This window comes from Leguminivora glycinivorella, chromosome 8, assembly GCF_023078275.1.
Source record: "Leguminivora glycinivorella isolate SPB_JAAS2020 chromosome 8, LegGlyc_1.1, whole genome shotgun sequence".
In the NCBI taxonomy this organism is placed as follows: Eukaryota; Metazoa; Arthropoda; class Insecta; order Lepidoptera; family Tortricidae; genus Leguminivora; species Leguminivora glycinivorella.
The window spans coordinates 375,573-400,964 of NC_062978.1; the positions used below are offsets into that span (position 1 = coordinate 375,573).

General features: G+C 41.6%; 2 protein-coding genes across 2 annotated transcripts; both read right to left on the bottom strand.

Annotated features, from left to right (window-relative positions):
- Positions 1–2,877: 2,877 nt before the first annotated feature.
- Positions 2,878–5,692, bottom strand: LOC125229154 (CRAL-TRIO domain-containing protein C3H8.02). The gene is made up of 4 exons (XM_048133935.1): positions 5,343–5,692; positions 4,996–5,205; positions 4,140–4,351; positions 2,878–3,613 (listed from the first exon to the last, which is right to left on the bottom strand). Exons 1-4 carry the CDS (start codon positions 5,496–5,498, stop codon positions 3,517–3,519), a joined length of 675 nt encoding a protein of 224 aa, XP_047989892.1. The 5' UTR covers positions 5,499–5,692; the 3' UTR covers positions 2,878–3,516.
- A 2,312-nt stretch (positions 5,693–8,004) lies between these two features.
- LOC125229074 lies at positions 8,005–12,409 on the bottom strand. The gene is made up of 7 exons (XM_048133850.1): positions 12,160–12,409; positions 11,795–11,988; positions 11,422–11,567; positions 10,849–10,994; positions 10,200–10,453; positions 9,539–9,703; positions 8,005–8,475 (listed from the first exon to the last, which is right to left on the bottom strand). Exons 1-7 carry the CDS (start codon positions 12,362–12,364, stop codon positions 8,227–8,229), a joined length of 1,359 nt encoding a protein of 452 aa, XP_047989807.1. The 5' UTR covers positions 12,365–12,409; the 3' UTR covers positions 8,005–8,226.
- Between the last annotated feature and the right edge of the window lie 12,983 nt (positions 12,410–25,392).

Consider the following 25,392-nt stretch of genomic DNA (forward strand, 5'->3'; position numbering starts at 1 on the left):
GGACTAATAGGGTGGCGCCATCTTTCATGACGTTTGAGTGTGCCTCCTCAGTACAAAAGTACATGGCGAATAAGTAATTGGTCAATGAACTCATTCATAATTTATACATAATCATCAGTATCTTCTCATCACATACAAGTAATGAGGTGTGTACTATGAATTGAACAAAATGTCCAAACTTTGTACCGCCCATAAGACCCGTCTTTACAGCGTACAGCGTGACATAAAATAGTACAATATTAAAATTATCAAGTTATATTCCTTCAAATATTGCAGGACACGTACACCCTGAAGGAGGAGTTACACCATTTTGAAGACCTGGTAAATAAGGATAGAGTGCCCACGCTATAGTCTCCACCAGTTTTCTTGCCAAAACGCTTATTATTACCCAATACATGTGATGTGAATTCTTGTCAGTTTTTAACTAGATAGTAAGTGACAGACAGATGTTAACTTCGTAGAGAAACGGGCTTACAATTAACTAACACAGTAAAGTGTCAAAACTATGACATGTCAATCGCATATCGAACACACAAAGCCCGTTTCTTAATAATTTCTATCGCACAGGTGTATAGTAGTTTTCAGAAAAAAGTTGGAAATTAAAAAAAAAACTAAGGCATTGGAATTTTAAATTAAAAACTTGTGAAAGTTGAAATCACAATATTTTAAATTTGGTGTTCTTGTTATATGAACAAAATAAAAAAATAAAATTAGTACACATGGTGCTAATTTACCTTCCTAGTGCGGTTTAGAGCACTGTGCGTGTCTCATCAAAAAAACAAATGTACTGAAAAACATAGTACGATACACGTGTGAATAGGTAACTCTTGAATTTTACTGACATATAGCTGGACAGGTTACATACAGAAACCTTATTACAACTTGATCAAGTTGTGAACCTTATTCCAATGGCAAAAGGTCCATCGATGGTGAGAAAAATTTAAAATGTTGCCGGTAGTTATTAATCAGCTAGTTGGTATGTATTGATGTAGGTGTTTTTAACAATACGTTTCATGCTACTTTTATTCTAAATGGAAAAATCATGCATACATGCATAATAAGCTTTGAATTGTCAAAAACCAATGTTAAAGGTTCGGAATTACCCATAAAGGATCAGAATCAGCCATAGCGTATTTGTTCAAAGCCACCGGCATGTAAACCATGCTTTTTTGTTCCATACGTCACGTTTTTGGGTTCCCTTATACAACACGTTTTGTGATGTGGCGTAATGGACGTGACGTAGGTATGCGAGTTAGGAAATAAACCGAAATAGCGGTATAATCCCTTGAATTTTCTATACTGTAAATTATTTTTTGAATAACTACACATATCACCCTATACGTATTCATAAAAAATAAGTCAAAAAGTGGCTTCTTACCTCGAGCTTGTCCAGTTCGTAGTGGAAGAATAAAAATCGAACAGCGTGACGCGCGACAAACACCTCGCAGACACATTTATTAAAGCTAATAAAGTAAGTATTTTAAAATATACCTACTTAGTAATATAACCTAATTAAATTCAAGGTCTAGTAACGAATCGACTATTTGGTGTTATATGGTTGACTTAAATATACAATCTGTTAACATTGTCATAAATTTCTAATTCATTAAATTAACAACATATTTAATTATTTATAGGCAAGATGTGAGTCTACGCTAACTTAAAAAAAAAACTTCAACACTTAGGATAGTTAGGATACCTAATCTAACGCCGTGGCTTGCCTGACCGCGGTCGCGCGGCGGCGATGCGATGCGACGCGACACGGCGCGACGAAATCAAACCTCCGATCTCTTTGAAAGTGTCTTAGTGCGTGTTCACATTATCCGATCCGATATCGGATGTCGGACCGATATCCCATATCCCATACATTACTGGCGCCATCTTCGATTCTTTCTATCGAAATCCTTCCGACATCCGATATCGGATTGGATAATGTGAAAACGGTCTTAGGTGGGCAACGCCACGTCGCCGATGAACTATCGATGACGGCGACGCGGCGCCGGGCGAGCGCCGTCGTCCACGCGTGCTCGGCGTCTGCTCGTGCTTCAAGTGAAATAAGGACTATTTTTATCAGAATTTCTGTTGGAATTTCCAATTAACGAAACGGTGAAGCGGACCCTTTTGCAATTGAAACCCACAAATATTTTTGGTCCGATAATATTTGGATGTGGATACAAATAGAGCGCGGCCGCGACAGGGGAGAGGCCTTTGCCCAGCAGTGGGACACCATTATAGGCTAGATAAAAAAAAATACATTGATCTAAAACGTGTTTCAAGACCAGTCCAGACGCGATAAGGTTTGGTTGTTAATCTCCAATTTAATCCCTAATTTTAGATAAATTACATTAAGTACGTCCTCATCACTGATCGAGTAATCAGACAATCGAATAACATTGAAGAGCAACGGGTCCCGTCTGGACTGGCCTTTAGGAACTCTTTTTGGTATTTTCGAAAAAAACGTCATACCGGGATTAAATAAATAAATAAATATTATAGGACATTCTTACACAGATTGACTGAGTCCCACGGTAAGCTCAAGAAGGCTTGTGTTGTGGGTACTCAGACAACGATATATATAATATACAAATACTTATATACATAGAAAACATCCATGACTCAGGAACAAATATCTGTGCTCATCACACAAATAAATGCCCTTACCGGGATTCGAACCCGGGACCGCGGCGTAGCAGGCAGGGTCACTACCGACTGCGCCAGACCGGTCGTCAAATTAATAAGTGCAACACTGAAAATTTTTCGCCTATTCCATTACTTTTCGAATTCAATTGGTCATATGGGCTCTTTGTTTTGTTCTCTGAGTAGATTATTATTATACTAGTATGCTTTGACTAATTACGGGACATACGACATGAGCTTTTATAATTTACGTCATGTAATAAAATATTCCACCTATGAACTCATTGAGTTTATTAAATTTGTCCCTGTCAACTTTACCTAGGCTTTGAAGTGACACACAGTGACAGAAAATAGACTTAAAATTACAAATGATAACTTAGGCCTACAGGTAAATAATTTTACATACACTACTTTTACCCAAAATCATGTACCTTGTCCAGTCCATGGAGAAATACATAAGTAAAAAATGTGCTCACTTCATACAGCAGTTTTCATACTAAACCATTATGATAATATGATTTAACACATTCACTAACATTATCCACATAATGGTGTTGATACTAAAACTTTGAGGTATGGTGTAGGCACACTATTCTTACCATACATCGGGGTTTTGGGAGCGGGAATGAATTTGTGTATTTATAACTCTGTTTATAGTAACTTGAATTACTGAAATATAGATTAAACTATGTATCTGGGCTCCTAATGTACCTAGAAATGTTACAGTAATGTCTGTTGTTCATCGTTTTCACCCTTTTTGGGCTAGTGTAAATCATTCCCGCTCCCAAAACCCCGATGTATGATTCTTACTCATTTCTCTATGATAATTGCCTTGTCAATATTTTCATAAGGATGGTCCTGACACCATCTGACTGCCTGTTAAGCATCAGTCGGCAAGATGTCCGGTATCAAGTACTGACAGAGATCCATCTCGGAGTTCACAAAGGTTACTTTACTTGAGGTGTTTTCATCCAACCTGTAAAAAAAAATAAGATTTAATTTCACTCAATGACAGAAAGCTGGGATTTTAAATATTCATTTATTATCCAAGGTATAACAAAAATAATGGGGATTTGTTTAAAGGCATGTTCTTTGGTAACTGTGTTCTGACGGTAAGAAAGAATATTGTAAAGACAAAATTGCATTTTAATGCAGACATAGTGCGGAAATATTTGCCTTTGCATTGTTACGGAAACGTACGAACGTGTAATGCTATTTCAGTCAGCCTCAGTACAAGATGTACTGACATTGACTGAACTAGCATGATAAATACGAACTTTTCCGGAAAAATACAAAGGAAACCCTTTTTGCATTACATCTGTTACACCTTATGTAACTGTCATCAAAATTTTAGCAAGTGACAAAATTCATTTTAAAAAGGGTGTTAATAATAATGCTTACATTCAGCTGATTCAGCATCCATGATGAGTTTTATTACCCACTCAATATTCAGTCACAATTCAATTGAGGATATATGATTAGGAAAAGTTTAAAATACTAACCATCCTTTAATAACAGTCCAGCACCCGGAGAAAAATGTGGGTGCATTAATGATGAGACATACCCCGAGCCTCTCCGGGTAATGCCTGCTCAGCAGCCAGATCAGATTCTTCAGGACCTGGTAGTCCATGCACGAGAGGGTGAACCCATTCAGGTCGAACACTATGCACAGGTTGTCAACCACTTCCTCGAAACATCTTTTACTGGCATCTTCCTGGAAATTAAATACAATTTCTATCATTACAAAACTTCCAATCACCCATTTAAAATATGTAACTATTCAGGAAAAACACATGTATTTCTATATAGGAAACTGCCAAACCACAATATGGGGGAATGAATTGGAAGAGAGGAAAACACTATTTGATAAATTGTTTTTGTCCCTGTATATGCTACTAGGGACGAGTGGAAAAAGAGGGGGGAGGCCTTTGCCCAGTAGTGGGACACATTAGGCTCTAAATGAATGAATGAATATGCTACATTGTGTATATGCCAAGATTGATGCTTCTTGATGGAATTATCCAGATGGAAATATTAGATAAATTGAACAAGTCGCTAAAAAGGCTTGTGTGTTCAATTAAAAGACAACCATCAATATTTGTAGGTATAAGTAGATAAATCAAATATTTTGAAACAGGCGTTAGTGGTAACTAAACAAATAAATGCTCAAACCAGAATTTGAACCAATCACCTGTTTGCCATGTATTTAAGCACAATAAGTGCCAGCAAAAATTACTTGCTACAAGTTAACAAGTTAATGTAGTAAAAAGCACCCACAGAGAATCAACCCTAACAGGTTGCAGGCAGTGAAGGAGTTAAACTTTGCAGCAAAGAAAACATCATATTTGTAATATTTACCAAGCAGTAAACAATAAACTTGGTGAGGTCATCAATGTTGCGGTCGCTGGAGCTGTGGTTCTTGGCGGGGATGTAGACGACGGGCCTCCCGACGATGTCGCGGTGCTTCAGCACGCGGGCCTTGCTCGAGTACTTCTCTATCAGTTCAGCATCCTTGTGCAAGTCACTCACACCATACTCTGCACGCCATTTGTTCGTTTTTATTATTGCCTGAAACGTTTAAAACAGCTTTTACAAAATAAATAGTACTTAGTTTATACAACTGGCAAAGTTGGTGATAAACTTAGAAAGAAAATCGATATATTGCAATGAATATTGTCAAGCGTGCTGAAAACTTAGATAGATACCTGGAAAGCGTTATCGACAGTTTTGAAGGCACGTAGATACCGCCGTAGAGAGAAATCGTTGTGGTACTGTTCCGGATCAGCGCTAACTATTATATTCATCCGTTCTTTTAACTGCTTCAAGTCGTCTTCATTTACTGGTTTTAGATCCTCTGCCATGTTTAAACAACAAGATATTTATATTTATATTCTCGTAAAGTGGGCTATAACCCAATTTGGTCAAAACGTAATACGTATAATAATCCTAGAAGCTAGAACAAGAAAACTGACTTTAAATTATTCAAAAACATGTTTTCTTATCAACTCTACCACAACACAACACAACACAGAGAGACGAGACCACAGACAAATGATATCTCTTCTCTTCTTTTTCGCTTCGTTAAGGCCGGTCTTTTCTATTATATTTTTAAGATGTACGGCATGCGAATGATACGATCGAACATGTCGCGGACCGGACTATAGGGCCAATTAGATCCAAGCGTTCCGACAACGCGCACGAGCGATAAGTCTGTCTCTATCCAAGTCTCTATAGTCCAACTATAGTCTATCTCAATGAAAAAAAAACCGGCCAAGAGCGTGTCGGGCCACGCTCAGTGTAGGGTTCCGTAGTTTTCCGTATTTTTCTCAAAAAGTACTGAACCTATCAAGTTCAAAATAATTTTCCTAGAAAGTCTTTATAAAGTTCTACTTCTGTGATTTTTTTCATATTTTTTAAACATATGGTTCAAAAGTTAGAGGGGGGACGCACACTTTTCCACATTGTTCATTAATTTTGGAATCAGCACTCCCTAAAACCTATTTTACGATTTTCTTTTAGGAGCGATTATTTCCGAAAATATTAATATTATCAAAAAACGATCTTAGTAAACCCTTATTCGTTTTTAAATACCTATCCAACAATATATCACACGTTGGGGTTGGAATGAAAAAAAATATCAGCCCCCACTTTACATGTAGGGGGGGTACCCTAATAAAACATTTTTTTCCATTTTTTATTTTTGCACTTTGTTGGCGTGATTGATATACATATTGGTACCAAATTTCAGATTTCTAGTGCTAACGGTTACTGAGATTATCCGCGGACGGACGGACGGACGGACGGACAGACAGACAGACATGGCGAAACTATAAGGGTTCCTAGTTGACTACGGAACCCTAAAAAGGTATAATTTAGCTTTAGCCTGTCACGTCACTTCAATGAGTCAATATAAAAAAAATGTAGGGGGCACTGGTTTGAGTGGTTTGTTCCATAGAAAATATGAATTTCGCGCAATTTTCTAGTGACAAACTTGTTTTGTCAAACATGGTACATGCCATGAAATATTGTCCTCCTCCTCTCTTGTTCTAATAAACTCGGAAATATCACTTTTTTTAACACGCTTTTATTGGGTCGTCGTGTATGTAACTAACTATGTAATGGAATCTAAGGAGGCTAATTTAACCATCTTCCAAGGATCGTAGCGTAATGAAAATTGGCAGCTGTATGTAGTTCTGATGACAATACAATAATATGGTACTGTTGAACTGATCTGATGATGGAGCCGGAAGATATGAACTGGAACTACATGATGGAACATCGTATCATAGCTGTTTTTGAGTTTCTTAGAAAAGTCTTGTAATGAACTTTGACTACTATTAGGTCTCAAGGTCTGATGATGGAGCTGGAAGATATAAACTGGAACTACATGATGGAACATCGTATCATAACTGGTTTTGGGTTTCTTAGAAAAGTCTTGTAATGAACTTTGACTACGATTAGGTTTCAAGGTCTGATGATGGAGCCGGAAGATATGAACTGGAACTACATGATGGAACATCGTATCATAGCAGTTTTTGGGTTTCTTAGAAAAGTCTTGTAATGAACTTTGACTACGATTAGGTTTCAAGGTCTGATGATGAAGCCGGAAGATATGAACTGGAACTACATGATGGAACATCGTATCATAGCTGTTTTTGGGTTTCTTAATAGAAAAGTCTTGTAATGAACTTTGACTACGATTGGGTTTCAAGGTCTGATGATGGAGCCGGAAGATATGAACTGGAACTACATGATGGAACTTCGTATCATAGCTGTTTTTGGGTTTCTTAGAAAAGTCTTGTAATGAACTTTGACCACGATTTAGGTTTCAAGGTCTGATAATGAAGCCCGAAGATAGGCACTGGCATTCCATGATGGCGTTTCGTTGATACTATGATTAGTTGTGTTAGCGCTTGTGAGAAAGGCCAGGTAATTAACTTTGAACGTTACGTTTTCAACGTTATAACAAACCTATTATTGACCGAAGCGAAGCGAGGTCTAAGTTAGGTTGTTAGGTTAGGGTTTACTTGCGACCCTTATGTGCGGAAAAAGGAAAGACTGATTAAGTATCTAAACTAAGTCAGGTAAGGGTCTTTTTTGTGACCCTTAAATATGCAGCCCAGGTTGCAGGCTAGCGTCCACACGCTTACAAAAGGAAAATTGATAACAAAAGCAAAATTGGGGACTGGGGCGAAGCCCCCCGCATAAAAGAAAGATCAACGTAGTATTTAAAATAAGTTGGGTTAGGGTTTTCTTTAAGATGGTAATAAAAACCTTATAGGTTTCACTTTCACCTTTCTGAAGCAAATACTGAGTTATCGTAAAACGCCATCAATAGAAACGTAGGTACTGAGAATTATACTACAATTATGTGTCAACGTTTATTTACATATTTACACTATGCACAGTTGTACACGTTAAACTTCCCCCTGTTTGCCAGTTTGAAATTTTGTCGAATCCAGTGGCGAGTATTTGTGACTTTGCGTATAAAAAGGGTATGCACGGAACATGCTCGACACTCGACTCTATCGTAGTCCGAAGTAATTAAGCTTATTAGTCTAATGGTAACTCTAACGTCAATTTTGTGTCTCATGTCAAGAGTCCGTTAACAGTGAACGCCGGCAGATGCGGCACGGTCCGGCGGAAGTCGTTCACGTCGCAGCAGAAGCTGTAGCCGATGTCGACGCGGTCGGGCTGCCAGCCGAGCCAGCTGAAGGCGGCGTTGTTGCGGCAGCGGTCGGTGCAGAACGTCAGCGCGTGCGCCTCCGCCTCCGTGTACCACGGGTTGTTGATGCTCACGAACGCGGTGCCCAGGCGGCGAGATTCATCGTAGATCACCTGCAAGAGTTTTGGTTTTTGTGAGCTGTTTATGTTTAACTAGCTGATTATCGCCAATGTGCTGCTGTTCCTTTCACAGATTTTACTTATTGAGAATTTATTAGATAACACTAGTAGAGTCGTTAATGATTTAGCTACGTATTAGCTTATAATAATGCGAGTTGTTGTTGGCGTCGCGATGTAGGTACATGTCGCGCAGCATGTTGTTGCGTCACACCACAAGTAGGATTTTGTTGTTTACCTTGTAGTAGTATAGCGGCACGGGTATCTGCGGATTGTTGATGGCGTCGCGATGTAGGTACCTAGAGGTCTTGGAGCACGTTGTTGCCGTCGCGCAGCCGCGTGAGACCTCACATGCCCGAGTGGTGTTGTTGTTACCTTGTAGTAGTATAGCGGCACGGGTATCTGCGGATTGTTGATGGCATCGCGTTGTAGGTACCTAGAGGTCTTGGAGCACGTTGTTGCCGTCGCGCAGCCGCGTGAGACCTCACATGCCCGAGTGGTGTTGTTGTTACCTTGTAGTAGTATAGCGGCACGGGTATCTGCGGATTGTTGATGGCATCGCGTTGTAGGTACCTAGAGGTCTTGGAGCACGTTGTTGCCGTCGCGCAGCCGCGTGAGACCTCACATGCCCGAGTGGTGTTGTTGTTACCTTGTAGTAGTATAGCGGCACGGGTATCTGCGGATTGTTGATGGCATCGCGTTGTAGGTACCTAGAGGTCTTGGAGCACGTTGTTGCCGTCGCGCAGCCGCGTGAGACCTCACATGCCCGAGTGGTGTTGTTGTTACCTTGTAGTAGTATAGCGGCACGGGTATCTGCGGATTGTTGATGGCATCGCGTTGTAGGTACCTAGAGGTCTTGGAGCACGTTGTTGCCGTCGCGCAGCCGCGTGAGACCTCACATGCCCGAGTGGTGTTGTTGTTACCTTGTAGTAGTATAGCGGCACGGGTATCTGCGGATTGTTGATGGCATCGCGTTGTAGGTACCTAGAGGTCTTGGAGCACGTTGTTGCCGTCGCGCAGCCGCGTGAGACCTCACATGCCCGAGTGGTGTTGTTGTTACCTTGTAGTAGTATAGCGGCACGGGTAACTGCGGGTTGTTGTTGGCGTCGCGATGTAGGTAGATGTCTTGGAGCACGTTGTTGCCGTCGCGCAGCTGCGTGACGCCGAACGTGCCGGTGTAGATGACCGTGTGGTAGCCGGCGGCGCCGATGCGGGCACGCGCGTTCTTGAAATAAAGTGGATATTTTTGTAAGTATAGGTATTAGGGAGGTACCTAAATGAATTTTTTTTTGTTTTTTGTACTTTTATTACTTAACATTTTTAAATTGACTAGTAAATTAATTTTAGTAAGAAACGAAACAATTAGTTGAATAACTTTACGTCGTAAAGTAAACCCACTGATTAGATTTTCTTAACTCCCCTTTCCGATCTTATGAAGATCTTTTGTGCATTCTTATCTTATCCTTTCCGATACACGCATATGCCTATAATAAACTTACTTATAAGTTTAAAAGTGGAAAATGTCTGCCTTGGGTGAGACTTGAACTCACGGCCTCTGGATCGATACTCCAGCGCTCTATCGATCCAGAGGCCGTGAGTTCAAGTCTCACCCAAGGCAGACATTTTCCACTTTTAAATTTATTCTAAGCCTAACGGCATCGATTGCAGACGTTTCTGCTAATCAGAAGTTAAAATTTTTACTTATAAGTGATGTAACCAACCTGTTCGAGCGAGTTCCAGTTGCCAACATTGAAGGGCTGCCACTGCGGCGCGGCGTTGATGAACCAGAAGGTGGCGCGCTGTCCGGTGGCCAGCACGTAGTCGGACTTGGCGGCCAGGTGGCCGCGCGCCAGGAACTGCGTGGAGGTGACGTACTTGTCGGCCTGCGCCTGCCCCACCGCGTTGGCGATGGCGAGCTTCTGCTGCACCTGCGTGTACGCCGTGTTCACCGTCACGCCCGGGAACCAGCTGCCGGCTGCAAGGTTTCAATTTGACGTCACGTTAGAGGCACGCACGAGAAGAATTGTGTGCTGACTTTTACACACACAACAATAAGTATGTGGCTTTTAATTAAGTACAGAAGGGATTCCAACAGAAGTCTCCTTTTATTTCTTACGAAGCAAGAAACCTGTTGGACATGAAAACCCACATTATGTACATATGCTGAGCTGGCCATTAGGTAAGTGTCGCGAATATCGCGATGCTACGATATACCACCAACACCAAAACGAAACGAACGAAAAAGGTATCACATTAAGCGAATTAACTCTAATGAAAATGTCATGGTTTTTGAGATTTCATCAGCGCAGTGATAAAGTAATCCATCAGGATTCCAGTGTCAAAAAGAAAAGGTATGTTCTCAGTTCTCACCTAACCAGCTCGGGCGCACGACGCCAGTCTGGTGCACGGCGTTAGCGGGAGTCTGCTCGTACACCACGTACAGCACCTCCAGCCGGTTCTGGTCGAAGCAAGACACGTACAGTGGGTACAACCAGCCGTCCACAACGAAACCGACTCTGTGGAATACATTTTAATTTAAGTAATAGAAACTACTAGATAGCATGCATAGATTTTAAGTATATAACTTGAAATCGTCAAGTATTTAAAGATCCCAGGGAAGAAGACTTTTTAAAACCAATAAATTTTGGCATAAAATCTAGTAAGCTTCTAACTTTAGAAGTTATAGAAGAAAGCTTCGTTTTTGATGGATGCAGGATGATGCAGTGTACCTTATACGACACTAATAATACACAATATTCACATTTAAACACATAACACTCAAATAGCTACTCTGAGAAAAAAAAGGAACTGATTTGAACTGACCGACGGCTCAGAGCAATCAGAATATCCGGAGCATGCCTCGCAGAGACCGAGACTCAAAACACGCGTCCCGATACTCGAACTGACACCGTGGGCCTCCACCAGTTACAAGTGTGCGCTTACTGGATGAGCAGGTTGTTGTTGTAGCATCTGCTGCTAGTACCGATGGCCTCGTGGACGGCATGGCCGCTGCACGTGAGGCCGTCAAACGCGCTGTTCCCGCTCAACCAGGTACCGCTCACCTGGCTGCCGCTGGTACATCTTGCAGTCTGAAATAGTATATGTGTTATTTCACCGCCATTGACTTGATATAAAGTCAGGTTATAACGTGAACTTCTTTCTGTAATTATCAGAATTTATGAAAGCTTGCTTAGTTTTTTTATAAATCGTGTTATTCACGATGACGTTCAGATTTGTCCAATCACTTTACAATAACAACAATTATGAACCAAAGTACTTGTTTTCGTGAATGCCACTACTTATAAGCGATACCTACAGCGGTCTGGAGTCCCGAGGTGGCGAGGTTGGGATGCTGAATGGTGCGGCCGGATCCGGTGCAGGCGATGGTGACCTGCTCGCCGGAGCTCAGCCGGATCTGGCCCGAGTTGCCGTCGGCCGCCAGGTAGTTCCCCCCGCGCAGGTACACCGGCTGCGGCTGCCCGAGGTCGCCGTTTACTCGGAGGGTACACCCTTAAAACAAACCACCCACACAATAAGATACCTATGTCATTGTTTACTCTGATGCGTAATAGAGGCAGGCGCGTAGGCGCGAAATCCTCGCTCGCTATACAAGCTGCGAACGCAAGTATCGATGCTGTTTATTAAAACATCTGACAGAGATGGAAAGGTGAGAGCAAGTACCACTTGGAGCTCCGTCGCTTCTGGTAACGTTGGCCCCCGACTTTAGTTGTTCATTGGCTAGCCACGCGTCCAGATAGTCGTCCCAGTCATCTTCGTTCAGAACGAACACCAGCTCCCCAGGATGCGGCAGCTCGGCGGGCAGCGTCGCTGCCGCCGCCACCGCCGCCACCAGCGCCAACGCGACCAGCACGGGACGAATCATCATCAGCAGCGGGCGCGACGCACGCTTATTTACTTATGCCGACTATGTATCAAGGTGTGCTGAATTTATTTAACCCAGATAATATATCCGATAGCCCTATCTGCTTAAATACTTTGTCGAATGTATAATTAAACTATGCCTTATCTGATCGGATTTATTGTATTATCGGTAGGTAAATTCGATTTGATGAGTTCGTAATTTAGCACTCCTACTCCTACTGTACTGGTAGGTACTATAATAATAGTTTCGATGAAAATTTTGATTTAGGTAAACTCATTTTAATTGGGCAGCATAGCATCGAATACAGGTACTGTAAGTCTAACATTTTAACACTTTAACTTCTCCCGCTTAGTAATGTTTGTATACGTATATTATAAAGACTGTATCGTTAAATATGGAGACAACTTTGAGTAGCCGTATTTATTTGCTATTATATTTTTTTCTTATAACAAGACATGGGCTTAATAAGGCACATAATAAGGTACGCATTTTGTCCTAGAAACTCGACGTAAAGCATGTGGTTTAGACAGCATTGACTTAATCCTCCCGAGTACCAATTACGATTTCGGACAAATGCTACTAGAAAATTCACAAAGTGCGTACAAGACGACACAATTGCGAAAAAAAATTGTACAGTGCGAACCTCAACGACATATGATCCACAAAGCAGAATATCTAGAGACATAGTCTAGCCACTGTTATTTTTAAAAAATAAAGTTCATGATCTGTGTATGGCGGCCATTTAGAGAATGTGGCATGGCGCTTACGCTAACTCCGACTTTGATGTCGAATTTAACTATCATACACTGTATAAATCGATCTGGTTTAGGCACTGGTCAAACACCAGGAATGTCTATTGGTCATTGGCCTATGCCTAATTTTTTTTATCTATTTCTCTCATCCTGCTTGTATCCAAAATTTACGGCAATCCGGAACGTTGCTCAAAAATGCGTTTTTTTAAATTATATAAATTCACCGCATTTATTCTGCAAGTACCCAATTGAACAACCATGACGAGGACTCTTAAAAAATATATTTTGGCAGCATATTAACCTTTGTTTGTCGAAATCGTACAAAGAGTCTTTGAGATATTCTCAAATTAAGCCAGATTAGGGGTTGTCCGAAATTTATTTGCTAGACCTTAATGATAGTACCATAAAGTCCCTAAAATAAAAAAAATATCAGACCTTCTTTTATATCAAATAGTACTTACCAATACCTTCAGATCATACTCTCGGACCATAATAATACAAAATTATGCACATGTCAACATTTAGACGAGGTTTGTTTTGTCCCTATAATTAACGATACAGTCCTTACTATAGCGCCAAATAAAATTGAATTCCTATGTACAATTTACATTTTTTATGGTAACAAAGCTGTGTCACGAATGTCACGATACCTATTTTTGGCGCTGTCCTGCCTGTGATGCTGACTGTACCGTAGTATACAATAAAACTACCATATTTTTCGTACTAGTGTCAACTATGCTATCTATTGTTCCTACGAAATATAAAGATGCGATAGATTGCGATAGATGCGTGGGGTTAGGCGATTAGATTGCAGTTGCATAGCGAGCGGCCTTCGGTACCTAGCCAACGTCACAATCGCTTACCATGATATAATTGTCGTAGGTACCTCTCTTTATCGTTTATCTGTAGCGGCGCGACAGAGTCGGACTGCGTTTCGATACCGTGAACGGCTAGGCAGAACATTCTTATAATTTCCGCAAATTATTGGAATTTTAATGGGAAAATTCTCATGCAAGTTGCCATTAACAACATTCTCTTTATGATCAGGGTGTATCACGTAATGTTCTCAACAGTTGACGATCGTGTCATTTGATGTTTGAGTTACACACTGGCGATCGTTACTAACTCATCAAATGCCTTAGAAATTGACCCCAAAGTTTGGCAATAAATCATCATCATCATTATCCCGGCATTTGCCACGGCTGATGGCAGCCCGGGGTCCGCTTTGACAACTAATCCCAAAATTTGGCGTAGGCACTAGTTTTTACGAAAGCGACTGCCATCTGACCTCCCAACCCGAAGGGTAAACTAGACCTTATTGGAATTAGTCCGGTTTCCTTACGATGTTTTCCTTCACCGAAAAGCGACTGGCAAATATTTATCAAATGACATTTCGCACATATTTAAACTCCGAAAAACTCATTGGTGCGAGCCGGGGTTTGATCCCGCGGCCTCCGGAACGAAAGTCGCACGTACTTACCGCTACCAGCGCTTTTTTAAAGTTTGTCAATAAATGTGCGAAGAAAAAACCGAAAAACTTTCCATGAGAACATTCGCAATTTAAGAAACTTGTCTTCGGTGTGCGGGCGGGAGGTTATGTACCAGTGCAGCCTATACTATACACGAGTGGAATAATACAATGCAATGCAATAAGTACCTACCTATTACCAAGGACGATTATAAAGGACCAGCAGAGTCCATAGTAAATACCGTACCCCGTTGGCAGCCGTAAATCTATGTCACTAGATGTCACTAAGAGTGTCATTTGAATAAAAATGTCGTTTTTTAGGGTTCCGTACCTCAAAGAGGAAAAACGGAACCCTTATAGGATCACTCGCGTGTCTGTCTGTACCTCTGTCACAGCCGATTTCTCCGAAACTACTGGACCGATTTACTTGAAATTTGGCACACGTATGTAAACCTGTGGCCCAAAGACGGACATGTAATTTAATTAAATGAAATTTAATCACAGGAAGTAATTTAAGAAAATAAGCAAAAAATGACCATTCCCCCCCCCCTTATCTCCGAAACTACTTAGCGTAAAATTTTCAAAAAAATACACGAGATAGCCCTCTACCTGTAGATTACAGGAAAACCTATTAGAAATCTACAGTCAAGCGTAAGTCGAACTTAAGAGAAAAAAACTTAGATTACGAATTTCACTCACTGCCGCTGCAAGTAGTTACTAAACGTCTTAAAATTGTGTAGGCGCGTTGGACAGGCACAAAAGAAATTAATTTCTGTTTCGTTTTGTTTCAGAAATTGTTAAAAAAAAAATTCATTTTCCAAAATGACTTAAGTTCCTACTAAAAAGGAGGCGCTTAAGACCGTTTAGAACTTCACTGACCATAATATTGCCCACATAGGTCCAAAAAAAGGTGTATATATACGAAAACAAAAAAATTGTGCCACCGACAACCAAAATCTGAAGTCCATTTTGCTCTATCTCTTATCGTTTCCGAAATATACGAAATTGAAAATACGAAATTTAGTGTACGTTGCCATTACATCTCGTCAGGCGCTCATGACCTGTTTGTATGGAAATGTCGAAATCCGACTCGCACTTGACCAATTTTCATAGAAACTTGTGTTTTATTATAGTTTTGAAGGAGGTTTCTTGTTTTTAACCACCAACGCAAAAACGACGGAGTGTTATAATAATAATAGGTTTGACGCTTGACATGTCTGTCTGTCTGTCTGTGGCATCCAGGTGGCATCATAGCTCCCGAACGAATCAATCGATTTTGATTTAGTTTTTAATGTTTAAGGTGAATTCGTCGAGAGTTTTTTTTGTACCACGTAGGTGGCAAACAGGCATACGGTCCGCCTGATGGAAAGCGGTCACTGTAACCTATGGACGCCTGCCACTCAAGGAGTGGCACATGTGCGTTGCCGACTCATTAGAAACTTGTACAAACCTGTAGTTAGAAGGGGCCTGGGTGCCGACGACTCAAAGGACAATCTATTGTCTCGTTGAGCTCTGGCTGCCTTTTGTAAAGCGGAGGTACTTCCCCAGTTAGACTCTGCTCTACCTTAGAGTATATTCAATTTAGTATTAGAGTTATCAGTCAAGAAATTCAAATGCAGCGCCATCTATTATTAGTTTCGACAACTTTTCATGTGACTTTCCATGCCTAAAGGTTCGCACAAGTTCAAGTCGCGTAAATTACTTAGTAAATTTTGCCGAGAGACGGCGCTAAATACAATGCTCATTAGAGTACCTATACTTCTAGCCAAAGCAGTGCCTGTGCATAAAATCGAATGAGGTGAAATACTATTGAGTCGAATTCAGATTGTGTACTATTGAGTCGAATTCAGATTGTGTAGAATTGCGAATAGGAAAAAAGTATACTGTACACAAATAATGACTGTGCACAATAGCGCATGCGGCGAAATACCTATTGTGTGGAATTCGAATTGTGTAGAATTGCGAATAAGATGAAACTATACTGTATACAAATAATGACTGTGCACAATAACGAATGTGGTGAAATACCTATTGCGTCGAATTCGGATTGCGTAGAATTGAGAATAGGAAGATACTATTCTGTACACAAATAATGGCTGTGCACAGTAGCGAATGAGGCGAAATACCTATTGTGTGGAACTTAGATTGTGCAGAATTGCGAACAGGAAGAATCGCTATTGTACACAAATAATGACTGCACATAATAGCGCATGAGGTCAAAAACTACTGTGTGCAATTCAGAATGTGTAGAATTGCGAACAGGAAGAATCGCCACTGTCCACAAGTAATAACTGTGCACAATAGCGAATGAGGTGAAATACTAATTGCGTAGAATTCAGATTGTTCAGAATTGCGAACAGGAAGAAGTAACATTGGCAAGAACGTCGCATAATCCGTCTATCCCGGCTCATGACAGCCTGGGGTTTTGGCATCCTGGTATTAAGGATTTGGCGTAACATACTAGTGATTCCAATCAAATACAAGAACTAATGTAGTGTTTTTACGAAAGCGACTTGTATCTGAACTTCAAACTAGTCTCTGGGATTAGTCCGGTTTACTCACGAAGTTTTCCTTCATCGTAAAGCGACTAGCAATATTCAATATTTATCAAACGACATTTCGTATTTAGGGAGCTAAAAGTCATAAACTTTCTCAAGTCAAATACTTAAGCCCCGGGGCTGGAGTGATGTAGGTGAGAATAGGTAAGTTCGAGTTATTATTTATTTATGCTTTCGGGTCCCATATCAACAAACCGGGCCTGTCCTTCATCAAAGTTGGGAATGTTCATATTTAACTCTTGACGTACATTTTTAATTACTTGACCTAGGAAATAAACGATTTATTAAACAATTAGGTAAATGTCACGTACGGTTAAATAAATTGTAGGAAGGTAAATATTCTTGTATAATTAATAAGTAGTACAAAGGTGAGAGGGATCTCTTGAACATCCATCTCCCGGTTTTAATATTTCCAGATTTTTTAGATACCTAATTAAAAGTCAATATAATGGAATTGGTGGCAGGTAGTTGCATTACCAACAGCTTCTTGTAGTATAGCGAACGCGTTAGGATGGAACTCGACCTATAGTCCTGCCAACCTCCGTGCAGGCCAGCAGTAGTTCCTCTCCCTCACGCAGGCGTAAGGAGGCCCCACATTCAGCCACTAGCCCGCACTGATACTGACCGCTTCTTGCAGTATAGTGAACGCGTTGGGATGGACTATAGTCCTGCCAGCCCCCGTGCAGGCCAGCAGCAGCTCCTCGCCCTCGCGCAGGCGCAGGAGCCCCGAGCCACTAGCCCGCACTGATACTGACCGCTTCTTGCAGTATAGCGAACGCGTTGGGATGGACTATAGTCCTGCCAGCCCCCGTGCAGGCCAGCAGCAGCTCCTCGCCCTCGCGCAGGTGGAGGAGCCCCGAGCCACTAGCCCGCACTGATACTGACCGCGTCTTGCAGTATAGCGAACGCGTTGGGATGGACTATAGTCCTGCCAGCCCCCGTGCAGGCCAGCAGCAGCTCCTCGCCCTCGCGCAGGCGCAGGAGCCCCGAGGCGCCCTAGGGCTCCGCGAAGCTGGCCGCGCGCAGGTACACCGGCTGCGGCTGGCCCAGGTCGCCGTTAATTCGTAGAGCACACCCTGTACATGCAGATTAGTAGATTCAGATTATAACCACAAAATTAAAATTTTGAAAATTTTCGACATAGTGCTTCCGACAAATTTTCAGCTCTCAAACAAAAAAAAACGAAATCGTTCTAAACAGTTCATCCGTTTGGGAGCTACGATGCCACAAACACACACTGCACAAACGGATAGACAAGTCAAACTTATAACACCCCGTCGTTTTTGCGTCGGGAGTTAAAAACGGTCGATCTGGCGTAGTAACCCTGTCTGTTGAGTCTCAGGACCATCTTGGCTTTTCAGAGTTCGAATCCCGGTAAGGGCATTTATTTAAAAGCATGAGTCATGTGTGTTTTCTATGTATTTATTTACGTACTTTTTCGTAAGTATATTAATTATTGTATATCGGTGTCTGGGTACCTACAGACAATCTCTAAATGTTTCACATTAATTTTTATTACAGCTCAATAATAATGATAAAGCAATTAATAACGAAGCATTATTATGTTGTCAAAGATTTTTGAAGCAAGGATAAGGCTATTCATAAAATTTTAACTACAATATTATTATATAAAATAAATTGCAGGCAACTATAACATAAATAATACTAAAACTAAAAATAAAATCAAATAAAAACCTGAGTGAGCAATGGCAAATGGGTTCCAGTTTCAGCATGTGCTAGTGCTAGGCTTGGCAGCCTGGCGCTGGTTTTACTGAACATTCTGGTCTGATGTTCCTTAGTGGAACAATACCAAGCGATTGATTAACGAGTACGCATCCAGATGCACAAACGCTTACGATAATAGCTATTTCTATCGCTCTTTCGTATTGGCGCGTCAGAGCCAGACTGCGTTTCGATCGACGTCTAGCGTCAACGACAGTCATTCGGCCAGGCAGGCTGCACAATCTGTCTGCTTGGCTCGTATTCCTGTCAGTAACATTGCTTGGCACCATTTTTAACGCTCACGGCCATATGGCAAGTCCTTACAAAGTAGTATAATAAGTCAATGGATGTTGTAGCTTTAATGAGCACGTCCGCGGCATGCAAGTAATAAAGGGTTTTCCAATAGGGGCCGGTCGATACTGAAATAGAACACTGTGCTGTGCATAAATGTTAATGACTTCTTTCATATTTATACGAATACCTACTATTATTGTTTACCTGTTGATACTGACCGCTTCTTGCAGTATAGCGAACGCGTTGGGATGGACTATAGTCCTGCCAGCCCCCGTGCAGGCCAGCAGCAGCTCCTCGCCCTCGCGCAGGTGGAGGAGCCCCGAGCCACTAGCCCGCACTGATACTGACCGCTTCTTGCAGTATAGCGAACGCGTTGGGATGGACTATAGTCCTGCCAGCCCCCGTGCAGGCCAGCAGCAGCTCCTCGCCCTCGCGCAGGTGGAGGAGCCCCGAGCCACTAGCCCGCACTGATACTGACCGCTTCTTGCAGTATAGCGAACGCGTTGGGATGGACTATAGTCCTGCCAGCCCCCGTGCAGGCCAGCAGCAGCTCCTCGCCCTCGCGCAGGTGGAGGAGCCCCGAGCCACTAGCCCGCACTGATACTGACCGCTTCTTGCAGTATAGCGAACGCGTTGGGATGGACTATAGTCCTGCCAGCCCCCGTGCAGGCCAGCAGCAGCTCCTCGCCCTCGCGCAGGTGGAGGAGCCCCGAGCCACTAGCCCGCACTGATACTGACCGCTCCTTGCAGTATAGCGAACGCGTTGGGATGGACTATAGTCCTGCCAGCCCCCGTGCAGGCCAGCAGCAGCTCCTCGCCCTCGCGCAGGTGGAGGAGCCCCGAGCCACTAGCCCGCACTGATACTGACCGCTTCTTGCAGTATAGCGAACGCGTTGGGATGGACTATAGTCCTGCCAGCCCCCGTGCAGGCCAGCAGCAGCTCCTCGCCCTCGCGCAGGTGGAGGAGCCCCGAGCCACTAGCCCGCACTGATACTGACCGCTTCTTGCAGTATAGCGAACGCGTTGGGGTGGACTATAGTCCTGCCAGCCCCCGTGCAGGCCAGCAGCAGCTCCTCGCCCTCGCGCAGGCGCAGGAGCCCCGAGCCACTAGCCCGCACTGATACTGACCGCGTCTTGCAGTATAGCGAACGCGTTGGGGTGGACTATAGTCCTGCCAGCCCCCGTGCAGGCCAGCAGCAGCTCCTCGCCCTCGCGCAGGCGCAGGAGCCCCGAGGCGCCCGAGGGCTCCGCGAACATAGTGCTTCCGACAAATTTTCAGCTCTCAAACAAAAAAAAACGAAATCGTTCTAAACAGTTCATCCGTTTGGGAGCTACGATGCCACAAACACACACTGCACAAACGGATAGACAAGTCAAACTTATAACACCCCGTCGTTTTTGCGTCGGGAGTTAAAAACGGTCGATCTGGCGTAGTCCCTGTCTGTTGAGTCTCAGGACCATCTTGGCTTTTCAGAGTTCGAATCCCGGTAAGGGCATTTATTTAAAAGCATGAGTCATGTGTGTTTTCTATGTATTTATTTACGTACTTTTTCGTAAGTATATTAATTATTGTATATCGGTGTCTGGGTACCTACAGACAATCTCTAAATGTTTCACATTAATTTTTATTACAGCTCAATAATAATGATAAAGCAATTAATAACGAAGCATTATTATGTTGTCAAAGATTTTTGAAGCAAGGACCTTATCTATTGAGACCTTAGGCTATTCATAAAATTTTAACTACAATATTATTATATAAAATAAATTGCAGGCAACTATAACATAAATAATACTAAAACTAAAAATAAAATCAAATAAAAACCTGAGTGAGCAATGGCAAATGGGTTCCACTTTCAGCATGTGCTAGTGCTAGGCTTGGCAGCCTGGCGCTGGTTTTACTGAACATTCTGGTCTGATGTTCCTTAGTGGAACAATACCAAGCGATTGATTAACGAGTACGCATCCAGATGCACAAACGCTTACGATAATAGCTATTTCTATCGCTCTTTCGTATTGGCGCGTCAGAGCCAGACTGCGTTTCGATCGACGTCTAGCGTCAACGACAGTCATTCGGCCAGGCAGGCTGCACAATCTGTCTGCTTGGCTCGTATTCCTGTCAGTAACATTGCTTGGCACCATTTTTAACGCTCACGGCCATATGGCAAGTCCTTACAAAGTAGTATTATTGTTTACCTTTTTATATATTTTTCAGGGTTCCGTACCTCAAAGAGGAAAAACGGAACCCTTATAGGATCACTCGCGTGTCTGTCTGTCCCTCTGTCACAGCCGATTTCTCCGAAACTACTGGACCGATTTACTTGAAATTTGGCACACGTATGTAAACCTGTGGCCCAAAGACGGACATGTAATTTAATTAAATGAAATTTAATCACAGGGGTCACTTTTGGGGGGTAAAATTGAAAATTAAAAACCAAAGTTATTAAAACTATATTGTGTTACATATCAAATGAAAAAGCATTTTACCAGCATCTGAAATATATATTTTTTATATTTTTTGTTTCGGTAATTTAGAAGTAATTTAAGAAAATAAGCAAAAAATGACCATTCCCCCCCTTATCTCCGAAACTACTTAGCGTAAAATTTTCAAAAAAATACACGAGATAGCCCTCTACCTGTAGATTACAGGAAAACCTATTAGAAATCTACAGTCAAGCGTAAGTCGAACTTAAGAGAAAAAAACTTAGATTACGAATTTCACTCACTGCCGCTGCAAGTAGTTACTAAACGTCTTAAAATTGTGTAGGCGCGTTGGACAGGCACAAAAGAAATTAATTTCTGTTTCGTTTTGTTTCAGAAATTGTTAAAAAAAAATTCATTTTCCAAAATGACTTAAGTTCCTACTAAAAAGGAGGCGCTTAAGACCGTTTAGAACTTCACTGACCATAATATTGCCCACATAGGTCCAAAAAAAGGTGTATATATACGAAAACAAAAAAATTGTGCCACCGACAACCAAAATCTGAAGTCCATTTTGCTCTATCTCTTATCGTTTCCGAAATATACGAAATTGAAAATACGAAATTTAGTGTACGTTGCCATTACATCTCGTCAGGCGCTCATGACCTGTTTGTATGGAAATGTCGAAATCCGACTCGCACTTGACCAATTTTCATAGAAACTTGTGTTTTATTATAGTTTTGAAGGAGGTTTCTTGTTTTTAACCACCAACGCAAAAACGACGGAGTGTTATAATAATAATAGGTTTGACGCTTGACATGTCTGTCTGTCTGTCTGTGGCATCCAGGTGGCATCATAGCTCCCGAACGAATCAATCGATTTTGATTTAGTTTTTAATGTTTAAGGTGAATTCGTCGAGAGTTTTTTTGTACCACGTAGGTGGCAAACAGGCATACGGTCCGCCTGATGGAAAGCGGTCACTGTAACCTATGGACGCCTGCCACTCAAGGAGTGGCACATGTGCGTTGCCGACTCATTAGAAACTTGTACAAACCTGTAGTTAGAAGGGGCCTGGGTGCCGACGACTCAAAGGACAATCTATTGTCTCGTTGAGCTCTGGCTGCCTTACTTACCGGCAGGAACACAACATTGAGTAAGGTTTAGTGCTACTTGACTGCGGTCTTTTGTAAAGCGGAGGTACTTCCCCAGTTAGACTCTGCTCTACCTTAGAGTATATTCAATTTAGTATTAGAGTTATCAGTCAAGAAATTCAAATGCAGCGCCATCTATTATTAGTTTCGACAACTTTTCATGTGACTTTCCATGCCTAAAGGTTCGCACAAGTTCAAGTCGCGTAAATTACTTAGTAAATTTTGCCGAGAGACGGCGCTAAATACAATAATGCTCATTAGAGTACCTATACTTCTAGCCAAAGACATATATAACTCCGTATAGACAGATAAAGTCTAAGAAAAAAACGTACTTACCTCAGTACCACACAGAAGAAGGGCTCAGCTAGATGGCGCTAATATTAATATTTGATATTTTAAAACATATCAAGCTAAGAATATGGGCCAAATTGTCAAAACGGAGGTTCAAAAGTCTTAAGCCTACGTCGAGAGATGGCAGTCTATGCACTGTGATTACACATTTTACTTTGAGTCTATAATCCGCGATCTTCTTTGCTTCTTAGCACACCTCGGACACTGGCGATCAAATATATTGAAAGAGGCGCATTCCTAGCACACAGTCTTAGCTCGTGTAGGTGAACGTACTATGCTTGTATGAGTGAAATATGACAGGTCGAATGTTCGTGTTATTGACAGGCGGTAACTGTGAGGTAACCGAGAGGGGGTTGGCGGCACTTTCAGCGGGGAGCGGGGGTGGCCATACTGTACGATAGTACTCTTTATTATTAGATCAGTCAATGAATGCTCAAAAGGGGGGTCTAGGTGGAATGGCCGAAAGCAGAAAGTTTCACTATGGGATGTTGTTAGGGGTAGTCAGGAGACATACATACTAAAAGTCCTCGGACTTTGGACGTGAGCTCGAAGAGGGGTGATGAAAAAGGTCCCATTTTTTGGGTTTTTGCTCATATTTCAAAAACTATGCGTCATACGAAATTTTGGTTTACTACACTTCGAAAGCTTATAAAATTCTCTATAACTTTGATCTGGAAACTTTTTTTCTATTCTTAACCATTATCTAGGTATGAGCTCCTAAAAACTGTTAATTTTTTAAAAATAGTTTTCCCCCCACTTTTTGCTTCATACATTGCTCCATATCTTGAAAAATATTTATCTTAGACAAATGTTTTCTTAAAAAATCTTGTAGACCATTCAAATACCTTTCATAATATGTAGACATATGCTTCTGTGTCATGTACTGTTGAACAATTATACGACTTTAAAACGAAATTAAACAACAAATGTATGTGATAAACGTGTAAAATATGTATTTCATGAACATGATTGTATTACGATGCTGTATAAATGCATTCACACAACAGGTAACAATACAATTAGCTGTACATAAAGGCCTTCTCACACCCACATCTACCACTACTACAATCTGTAGTGCACCGGCAAAATATTAACTTCAGTATTTCTTCCGAAGCAGCTGGTACCTACTTTGGTTTGCACAGGAATCAGTAAGTTGCTTTCGTTCCGTGCCCATCCCCATTCATCATCCTCCTTGCGTTATCCCGGCATTTGCCACGGCTCATGGGAGCCTGGGGTCCACTTTGACAACTAATCCCAAGATTTGGCGTAGGCACTAGTTTTACGAAAGCGACTGCCTTCTGACTTTCCAACCCGAAACTAGGACTTATTGGAATTAGTCCGGTTTCCTCACGATGTTTTCCTTCACCGAACAGTGACTGGCAAATATCAAATGACATTTCGCACATAAGTTCAGAAAAAAGTCATTGGTAAGAGCCGGGTTTGAACCCGCTACCTCCGGACCGAAAGTCAACGACACCCCCAGGATAAAGGAAGACACTGATGATAACGGCGGGGAGGATATTGTCTAAGATACAGTTGTCACATCTGATCCAGATGACATGGAAGAAACAGTTTCAATTTGTTTAATTTATTTGGGACAACAAACACAGTAACACACAAGGTTATAAATGTTATAATAGAGAATTGCAGAGTTGACAGTAGTAAGGTTTGAGACCAATTTCGCTTTCAGAAACGAGCTGTCAGAAACGACCTGTAGGTACACACTCCGGCCAAAGAACTCTTTAAAAAATAAGAATCCTTACACTGCCTGCAATAGTTATAATGCTGGTAGCCATTTATGTAAGACAGAACTTGGCAGCATACAAAACTGTACTATTATATATTCTGTGACAAAACTAACAACATGTATTCCAAGTACAACACTCGAAATGCCGGAAAGTTAGTAGGTATCGACCGTAAATTGGCGAAATCCAACAAATTAACACATGTGATGGTCTGATGGACCCTGCCGTCTATAATAAATTGCCGCAATATGTGGTTGAAGCGCCTAGTGTGTCGAACTTTAAGTATCGCTTAAAAAATTGGCTGGTCGAGCACCCGTTCTACACTTAAATATGACAATTTTTTTATTACCTAATTAGAAAAATATTTTTGTTCATTTTTTATGTGAATATTGCCTAACTTTTTGTAATTTCAATCTTCTGTCAATTTATTCTCTAAGTATTATTTTTGTATGAATATTATTTTTTTAAATCAAATCTTGACGTGTAAAATGGCGTTACAAATAAATGAATATGAGTATGAAAGAAATTTGTACGGAACCCTCGGTGGGCGAGTCCGACTCGCACTTGGC

What these genes read in the sequence shown, in the direction of transcription:
- LOC125229154 (XM_048133935.1), bottom strand. Translation starts at nt 5,498, where the DNA reads ATGGCAGAGGATCTAAAACCAGTAAATGAAGACGACTTGAAGCAGTTA. An exon ending in CTGTCGATAACGCTTTCCAG is followed by an intron (nt 5,206 to 5,342) that starts GTATCTATCTAA and finishes TAAACGTTTCAG; the next exon opens with GCAATAATAAAAACGAACAA. An exon ending in AGTTTATTGTTTACTGCTTG is followed by an intron (nt 4,352 to 4,995) that starts GTAAATATTACA and finishes TTTAATTTCCAG; the next exon opens with GAAGATGCCAGTAAAAGATG.
- LOC125229074 (XM_048133850.1), bottom strand. Translation starts at nt 12,364, where the DNA reads ATGATGATTCGTCCCGTGCTGGTCGCGTTGGCGCTGGTGGCGGCGGTG. An exon ending in AACAACAACCTGCTCATCCA is followed by an intron (nt 10,995 to 11,421) that starts GTAAGCGCACAC and finishes TGTATTCCACAG; the next exon opens with AGTCGGTTTCGTTGTGGACG. An exon ending in TGCCGCTATACTACTACAAG is followed by an intron (nt 8,476 to 9,538) that starts GTAACAACAACA and finishes AAACTCTTGCAG; the next exon opens with GTGATCTACGATGAATCTCG.